The 9,623-nt window shown below is 46.1% G+C and overlaps 1 protein-coding gene across 4 annotated transcripts in view; it reads left to right on the forward strand.

The window, feature by feature from the left end:
* LOC111847301 (paired box protein Pax-5-like) overlaps nt 1-7,373 on the forward strand; it is a 65,533-nt gene extending 58,160 nt beyond the window's left edge. For all 4 annotated transcript variants that reach the window (XM_072697919.1, XM_072697920.1, XM_072697922.1 and 1 more), the window contains one exon: nt 726-7,373. In XM_072697919.1, coding sequence (XP_072554020.1) covers nt 726-802 — 77 coding nt within the window. In that variant the 3' untranslated portion in view covers nt 803-7,373. The remainder of the gene's footprint in view (nt 1-725) is intronic.
* The last annotated feature ends 2,250 nt before the right edge of the window (nt 7,374-9,623 follow it).

The following is a 9,623-nucleotide window of genomic DNA, read 5'->3' on the forward strand; positions in this document are numbered from 1 at the left end:
GTCCCAACTGCAGGGTTCAAAATAATGCAGTGAAAGGCCTTTGTCCATGTCCCGACTGCCGGATTGAGTGTAATGCAGTGAATGGCCTTTGTTCATGTCCTAACTGCAGGATTTATGCTTTTCAGCATAGAGGCTTCGTGCACACGAGTGTTTCCATAACTGCTCTGTTGCATGAATTTGAGCGTCCCGATTATATACACATATCCAAGGGACTTCATCTACTCACAAGACACAGAAACATGACCCAGAGAATAACACAATATCCTGGCTGATCCATCCTTGCATTGATGGTCTGTCTTTTCTGCCATAGGATTAATGCACCACATTCAGCTGATTGAATAGTTGTCCGATTAGGTTCTTGCTTTGTTTGGAAGATGTCTTGCAGCTCCTACCCCAATACTGCTCACACGCATTCACTGCATTCACTGGAAGCTCATCCTATCTGCTCTTATGCCTAGTTTACTCTTTGACGGCATGTATTTTTGCAATGTGCTATTTGCCTCACTACTATTTTGGTTTGGACAAAAGTGCCTGCTAAATGTGTAAAATGTAAATGAATGGGAATGAAATGGGATTTCTAACTGGATAATCCCTGTCCCACTGTCCATCAGCAGCAGTGAGATAAAAACATCAGCGGATGTTACTTCTAGGGAAGATGTCTGCTCTCCTAGCTATGTTTTGTTGGGGTTGACAGTTTCAGGGCTGTTTTCTTGTTTCCTCCACAGGGTCTCCTTACTACTACAGTGCTGCCACCCGAGGAGCAGGACCGGCCGCCACCACCACTGCCTACGACCGCCACTGACCCACCCCGGGGGTGGGGGAGGAGTGGGGGGCGACGGAGGGAAAGCACCAGCACCGGCCCGCGTAAATCTGCCGAGAGGGTGGAGGGGGAGAAGGAGTCACTGGTTCTGAATGCCTTTCTCCATGACAGGCATACTCGCGGGCAGCCTCCGAGACCCCGGCCTGAGGTCTTTAAATATGACACATGCTCTCCCCAACCCTCCCTCGACCCTTCTCGAATCCAAAAAAAGAGAAACATAGATGGCCTTAAGGTCACTGTCCAGCCAGAGGTGCCCAACGCCGAACTGATGCCGATAATGAGAGCTGGAGTTGGGGGTGGTACCCTGACAGCTCATAAAAAAGATACCGATTTGTCACTCAAAACCGCCCATCATACACGGACCAATCAAAGGTTTACAACCCAACGTGTTGACCAATAATCGCCGACAGCAATCAGCACCGGAAGTGGCAGACTCAGCGTTTCATTTTTCTGCTGATGAGTTGAAAAGGAGAAAGCATACGAAATCTCGGCCGTCATTCCTGTATGGAACCAGCTTCCAGAAAAACAGCAAACACAACAATGGTTGTCATCACCCCAACTTCCCGCATGGGTTCTCTTCATCTGCCTTGCCCTTTGTCACCTCCGTCCTGAGGTGCCACTCAACGTAACGTGTACCGCTCCTCGCCTCCAGAGGAAGCCAGTTGCTTCTTGAGCGCCCCCAATGGGACTTCTTTCACATTACACTAACATGTCCCCCCAGACCACATTCCAGACTTCCACACGCGGGTACCCGGCGCTTCATGGTGTACACGCTGTGGAAATGGCAGACCCGTCCATCTCGCCAGTGGTAGCAGTCCCATGTGGTTTGGCCTAACGGGACAGGAAGTTCACGGAGATCAGGAAGCAGGTGGAAGCATGAGAGACCGTCCTCACAAGGCTGCTGCTCCCATAGGCAACTTGTATTCATCCCACCATATTCCAATCCCAGCACTTTTAGTAGATTCAACTCTTAACTCAGCTTAAGATCCCATTTTGAAATCACAGTAAATGTATCCTCCAGGGGACATCGCTGATAAGAGGCGGTGACCCCCCCACACCCATTCACACCCCCTTTTGTGTCCCTGGTTTGCAGGATGGGACCACTATGGTGACAGACAAAGAGACCATTTTCTCCCCCCGGGAACGAGGCCCAGCGTTTATCCGTCTTTAATGAGTATATATTGGCCTGAGAGTCTCCCAGTGGCTGAACTGAAGCGGTCTTGCCAGTTTAGATGATGATTGAATTGATGAAGAGCTGGCAGCAAAATCCTCTGGCGGAATTGAGAATCTTTTCTTTGTGAGACCCTGTGTAGACACTTGGGTCCTGTGCCGGTGTGCGCATGATTTTCTTTGCTGGAGTGGCATTTGCTCACTGTGGATTCAACCGCAGAGGGCTTTGGTGTGAGATGATGTCGTCTGTCTTGCCATTTATTGATCTACATGCATTCTATGGGGAAACACAGATGTAAAACATCTCGCTGACTTTTCTCTTGCTTTATTTCCTGTTCATACCCTGGGGGATCTGACATCCTGCTCCAAAAGCTACTTTAGACTGTTGAGACACACGGAGTGGGCATGTTATAAACTCGGGTTCGATGGTGGGAGGGGAGAAACAGAGTGTAGACAGTGACTCTTCCTTCCTGAAGAACCATCGAGCTTACTTCTCGATGTACAATGTGGAGCTTCCTTCTGGAGGAGCAGAAGTTTGAGCGTGTGAAGGCCTCTCTTCCACCTCATGTCCCTTGATGTTTTTGTTCCATGACATATAGAACCCTACAACCACCTGGCGCAAATTCACGTATGGACATACAACAGCCCACAGATCTCCAACATCATTTCAAGCATGTCCTGGTGTACATGACCTTGGCCAGCCAGATATAATAGTCTTAAAATAGTACAATAATGGCAGATAACATGGTGAGCGGAGGGTACAGTGGCTTGATAATCTAGCTAAAGAACAGCAGCTTTGGATTTAGGGCAGAAGGAATGGGGAGAAACCTTGAGGTGATTATCAGTTGGAAATGCGGCAATTCCTGCTCTCTTGTTCGTACCAGACGTTTTGAAACAATTCTTTACTCAGGGTAAGACCTTCAGCATTATTCGAAAGGGTGCCTTGGCAAAATGTAAGGGTTAAAGAGCACTCTGAGGGAATGAAGAACGTAGACGTTACAGGACAGTTTGGAAGTGCGACATGCCAAACGCCCATGACAATGTCAGTCGGTTGGCGCGGAATTGTCCCGTGATGAATGCTTTTCCCAGGAAGCAAGACTTAAGCACAACGACAATGAGCCCAATCGACATTCAACAATGTTGTACATCTTCTCCAGACAACCTACCTTGATATCCTGTTAGAAGTGCATTCGGAATGATGTCACTCCCTTTGTACCACTACTAACTAGTACAAATGTATCCAATAGCATGTAAAGATTATACGTATAGGAATATATTTATATATGTACACCGAGTATGTACAGAACTCCAAAAACTGACTTAAAGCACAGAAATGTAGGTTCTCTCTATATGCAGAGCATTTGAGTAGGATTTTAATGTGTCTTAAATGGGTTTAGATGGTGAAGAGTTTAATATATTTCTACGGTAGCCTAAACATGACCAGTGTTCTGTAGAAGGTGTGGGACAGTGAGTATGGTAGCAGGGTACGTTAAATAAAACACAGGAGCCCACGACAGCCATAGTGAGAAGCCATCGCCCAGTTACTCTTCTCTCCAAGTTGTTTGCAAATTTAGTTGTCACCTGTTGTCTGTGATCCTTGGCTGTCTTGCCCATAAGAGACTGAGGACACAGGGAAAGTGCATGGTATCTTGATACCCAATGCAACCTCCACGTCATATCAGAGTTTTCGCAAGTGGCAGGGGACAGGTCGAGACGTCCAAGGTAACTGAAGACCCGCATCCGGGGATGATTGCCTTCACTGGCAGTGCCACGCAGGGCGCTTCTCAGGGCTCGGCCCTCTCTGTAGATTCCCGCATGCCAGGCCACAGGGTGGCAAGGGGGGGAGACACTGTGTCCCAAGATCCTCTGGTCCCCTGTAAAACCATGTGACACAATGGATGACCAAAAGTATGATGAACAGTGACCTTCATTGAAAATGCCTCCCTTTGTGACTAAGTAAGACCTTTAGCATCAGTTCGAGCATTGGTTCAAGCTCTGATGAGAGGATTATTTTGCTTAATACCTGTTCAGGCTCTCAGTTTGGCTGAATGAAATCATCACGGCACAGGGAAGTGGTGTGTGTGAAGTTCTGGGATCTCACCTGGAGCTACACACCTAAATCACATGAGGCAGTCCGATTCATTTTTGATGTTTCCTCTATGTGTTGCAGTGTCATCTTCTGAATCTAAGCATCATCTTGTGAATCCATGCGTTTCTTAGGCTAACTTGCGCAGACACAACCCATGGAACTATCAGAGCAGTGTAAAAATTTACCTTATTCCTTCTATCCGAGGAGCGACGCACCTGAAATACACCAGCTAATTTCCAGGACAGTGCCTTCTCTCAGCGTCAGTGACATTCTCATACATCCTACTCTCCTGTGATTGTCAGCAACCCAAAGTCATCTAGTGGACTCGAACGTCCCCAAAAAGCTGCCAGTGTTTAATGATTTCCTGCTGGGAAATTCAACTATTGATGGTCATGTGGTTTATTGCACTAAACGCAGAACCTTCGACAGACAGGAAAAACTCTAGGGGGCTATTTCAGAAAGAATAACTTTTCAGCACAAGTTTGCCAGTAGTCACGGAGCACAATCAAGACCCAAGTTGCCTGTTTGCTTTGGGTTATGAAGCTTTTTTTTTTTTTTATTGAATTATGATGCTACAAGCAGTATTAAAACATATGCAGATCAGATTTACAGCTCTGGTATTGTAACCGCGAACAGCCCCGACTTTTGTTCTGTTGGTGTGAACTTCTTTGGAGCACAAATCTTGATCCTGAAGTGCAGGACTGCTAGACAGTGTTATCATACCATAGCAGAATTGTAGTGTAGATTTCACCCGTCCTCACTGGACCATTTCTCATCCCCAGTGTCCTCTTGTGTTGTATGTCTATTTGCTGTATGGCCGTTAATGAGCACCCAACATAGGCGTGTGACCTTCTGCGAATGTTCCGCTGACTTGAACTCCTGTTATGTGTCTGAGGTCCTGAAGTCCAAATCAATGCTTCAGGAACACAGCAAACAGAACCTTCAGCTTAGGCCTCCTCCAGCAGTTAACACCGAGTTTAGCTAGTTGATCCTTAACTAAAGAGGGTTGCCTTGACCCTGGTTTGACCCAAGCTCAGGTGAAGTGAAGCACAGTAGAGCTGTCATGCTAACACTCTGAAAGGCATGACTGGGGATCTGTACTTCCTTACCTGCTGTGTCCTCTGTGGCAGTTGGGGGTGGAGTGGGGGGGGGACACCGGCCCTCAGGGACCGTAGACCTGCTGTGCCATCAGAAACCACCCTCTCCATCTTCATAAAATCAGCTGATCGCTCCCCATTCACGCAAGATCAAATGTGCTTACCTCCCTGAAAAAAACGTGCCCCATGTCTCCTTAGCAAAGGTTATTTCGATATCATTCAAAATTGCAAATCCTTAAAAAAAAAAAAAAAAAAACTGAATAAAATCAAAAAAGTGGGCGTTATATTCACGGGCCCTGTCCAGTTTTCATACTGGCCCTCATGAATAATCTAGGATGCAAATAATGGGAGGTATATTTATGTACCACTGCGTAACCCACTGCGCAACCCACTGCACAACCCACTGCACATCTATCAGCACGGCGCCCAGTGAGTCGTCCGCACGATTATAAACGGAATTATAATGAAGCAAAAAGTGACTTCATTACAGCGGTAATTGATTTTCTGGGCTTTGTTCTTACTCTTTGGTCTGCTAACCATTCGCTCCTACTGACAAAAAAATCCCTTTGAGCCAATCACAATGTATAATTCTTCTCATTAGATTCAGCAGAACGCATTGTTGAAGTTCTGCGATTTTAATAAGTCTGTTCCAGGAAGTACAAAAAGAATTATTATTAGATTTTTTTTTAACTCCTGTGAGACGAAAAAAAGGCGCAATACAGCAAGTGTGACATGTTAAAGTTGCTCTTAATGTAACTGAAGAATGAAATGTTTGGGGGGAACACACATTATGACATATAAAATAGCAAGGGTTTGCGTCCTTTGATTAAACACTGAAATAAAGGACTGTTTTATTCTGTCTATTCCTACATGCAAATATTATCACATTTTATAGGGGCTAATTGGTCTCTGATTCTAATGATCCCATTTCATGCAAAGCTATGGACTTCTTCAGGGGGCATCAAGGATTAGGCCTTCATAGTTGTCTGAACACCTCAGCAACAATTTAAAATGAATGAAATTTAAAAGGAATTTCTTGCGCAATGGGAGACCGCCTCGGAACATTTGAAAGTCACTCCCGTACATCCCGTCTCTCCGTTTACATACCGGGATCCTTCAGTTCCCAGGCGCAAGAGATACGGGCAGCCTATCATCTCGCGACAGATTGAGACGCTAATCCCCGCTCACCGCGACGGGCTACCGAGATTTCGGAATCGGAGGGGTGGCGGTTCGCTCGCTGCAACTGGGGGGCTGGGATGCCAGACTGGGGGGGGGTCTAGCCTTTACTAAGGATTTCCAAAAAAAAACAACATAGATGTCCTGGTTCTCACCTTACAGTGGCCTTTCTGTACACCCTCGTTACGTTGTGTCCGTGGCTTCTTCTGTTCTGGAGTGTTGAGGATATTTTATACCGACTAGGTTTTTGGAGAAAAATACGCTGCGAGTAAAGCAGGCGAATTTGTAAATCGAAACTCGTCAACGTTAAAAAATAGCTAAACACAGAAACACGTAAATACTAATACATATCTATAGCATCCACCAAAGTCTGAGATGCCAGTTAAAAAAAAAAGCTTCACTTGTAAAGAATTGAAAAAAAGTAAAAAAAATACATTGAAAATGCCTTGAAAAGGATGGAGACGACAAAGAAAAAAGGATAACCTTCGTAAAGAATCCTTCTTTAAGAAATGTGTATGTTTTCTATTCAATTTTCTAGTAGCTAAAACAAACTTGGTGTTCTTTCTTAGTGTTGTGTGTTGCTTTTCGTGTCATAATATTTGAATGTACTTACAGCAGTGCCAATTTGCCAAAGATATACAGTATCGATTAATTTCTCTCTCTGATTTTGTTTTCCGGGTTGTTCACGCTGGAAATTGTGACTTAAATATCATTATTATTTTGATTGCTATTAATATTATTATTATGTTTTTTATTTCTTTTGAGAAATTAAATTTTATTTCAGGTTTTTTTTTAATAAGATATGGTGAATTGCAGCCAGCTGAGGATGACTCAGCACAAACCTGCAATGTTATGAAATTGTAGGCTAATCAGTATATATGTACATCTGTTCACCTGAGTGACTGTCCTTGTGAATTATCGATTTATGTACCAGTAATGTGAAGCAAAAGTAATTATTTGTAAATATTTGCCATAATTTTATTGGTTCCTAAAAATAAAAGTAATTTTTTTTAAGTTAAAAGGTCCCCTGTGGTTGTGCTCATCTCAATGGTTCCTGTCTCATGTACCATGTGACCCGCAGACTGCTGGGTGATTGGTTTTTCACATGAAGGTCACATGATGTGATTGGTGGCTGATATGGAGAACATTAATGAATTAACTAGGGATTATTTGTAACGGTGAAGATTGGGCTCAGTCAGCTTCAAACTGTGCATATTAATTATTGCACCTTTATTTCAATTCTTTAGTACTGAAATAATGATGTTTCCGATTATTTTACAGTCGAAACATACACCACCCCTCCCCCCCTAAAATGCCGAGGCTGAACTTCTAGCCCAGAAGGGCGGGGGCCGGGCTGGAGGGGCCGGGGCTCAGGGCGATGCTGGCTGTCCTGCTGGCGGCCCGGGGGCACTTGGCCGGAGTCCCAGGCGGGTGGGGGGGGTGGGGACCCGGGTGATAATGGGACACATGCGGAACGACACGCCACACGCATGCTAAACAACATATGCCCAGCTTGAGGCCGAGTAGCGGCCAGGATGCTGTTTGGGCCAGTGCCCAGGTCTGTGTGTGGGCATGGCAAGGGAGGGCACCGGCCCCCCCTACAGCTGGCAGGCCGTCACAGCGGGGGCGGGAAATGGAGCCAGGATGCCAATGGGGGCTCATCCCTCGGGGGCCCGGCCAGTCAATCATGTCGGCGACACAAGGCCTATAGTGCTCAATCTTCAAAAGGGGCACTGACTTAGCAAACCACTGCCACTCCTCCCCCCCCCCCCCCCGTACAGAACTTCAACACCCCCCCTTCATTGCCTAATTTCGCTTTTTCTCAGACAGTCTGTGCTGGGGGGCAGGGAGCAGGTGCCAATGGTGAAGTTTGCCTTGGGTGGCCAACATCATCGCCGTTTAGATCCCACTGGCACGTAGACAGCCCTAATCTCCAAGCACCCCCCAGTGCCGGAAAAGCCGCACCGGGAGGCTCTGTCGACGCCGTCACGCATCCAAGAGCCTTTCCGGTATCAGGCAGGGACGAGCCCAACTCCCTTCAAACTTTTTTTTTTTTTTAGGCAAAGGGGGAAAAATTACTTGCATAATGTTCCAAAAAGCTTATTTAAAAACAGTTGAATAATAAGGGCGAGCTGTTCCAACCCCCCCCCCTCCCCCCACCCTCCCTCTTAGGCGAGCGGCTGAAGTTCCTCTGAGGGAGCAGGAGTCAGGCAAATTAACGCCACTCAGTGCAGGCCCACAGCGCACCAGCAGAGCCGCGCCGGCGAGTCGCGCAGTAATTGCTCTCCCTTATTAGAAGAGAAGCCGTAACGGGTGCTGGGAGAGGGGGGAGGAGGTGAACAGCCCCCACCCGCACAGAAGAGACGCCCCAGTGCCCCCCAGCGACGTTGCCTTTTAAAGGGAGCCTTAACTGGTTTTTCTGATTTTACCGGATGCTGAGATGGTCCCGCCAGGAAGGACTCTGGACCACGGCGACTGCAGGGGAGGTTACAACACGCTAAGTTTGTTGGGTCCGACGTGCGTCTCACAAAAATCACAGTCAGGAGGGAAAGCGTAAATGGCGCCCGAGTCCATTGCAGACAGCTAGTTTTACAATCAGCCAAATTTGGTTCCAGATTATTAATAACATCTTAATGATGTTTTGATACAAAGTGTCGACTTCCAGACAGAATTAAAAATCGGGTCAGATTTTCCACTAAAGATGTACAAATATCAAAGAATGTCAAGATAAAAACTGGAGATAAAGTTATTTCTGTGTTGGATTTAAACTGACTCTACATTGGCGTTGGGCCAAATTCAGCGTCAATTCCCTGTTTATCATTTTGATAAGTTTATCAGCAAGTTAGAATCACTAGTCAGCTATGAACAGCTGATAAACACAAAAAGTATTTTGACTCTTTGTATGCAAATCTGAAATTCTTAGTTATCTTTTACAAGCTCTTTGCGGATTAATTGGACATTGGTAATTAGCAAGCCTTCCGGCTTGCTTCCTGCTGTAAACGTCAGAGTTTAAACAACGAGGAAAATGGTGAGGTGACCGCTTTAATCCATGCAGCTCGGAAATAAAATGAAGGCTTTTCACTCGATTGACAAGCAGATGCAAAGTGACGCTGGACGCCCCCCTGTAGACAGAGAGACCCCCCCGTTGCGCTGGTGTCGGATACCCAAGGCTGGGTCACTCATCCGACGTAGTGTCACCTGTCTCGCTAATCTCCAGGAAACTTAGGAGAATTAAAAGCGAAAAGTCTGGCAATTTTTGTTTGCTAACTAA

This window comes from Paramormyrops kingsleyae, chromosome 12 (assembly GCF_048594095.1).
Source record: "Paramormyrops kingsleyae isolate MSU_618 chromosome 12, PKINGS_0.4, whole genome shotgun sequence".
NCBI lineage: Eukaryota > Metazoa > Chordata > Actinopteri > Osteoglossiformes > Mormyridae > Paramormyrops > Paramormyrops kingsleyae.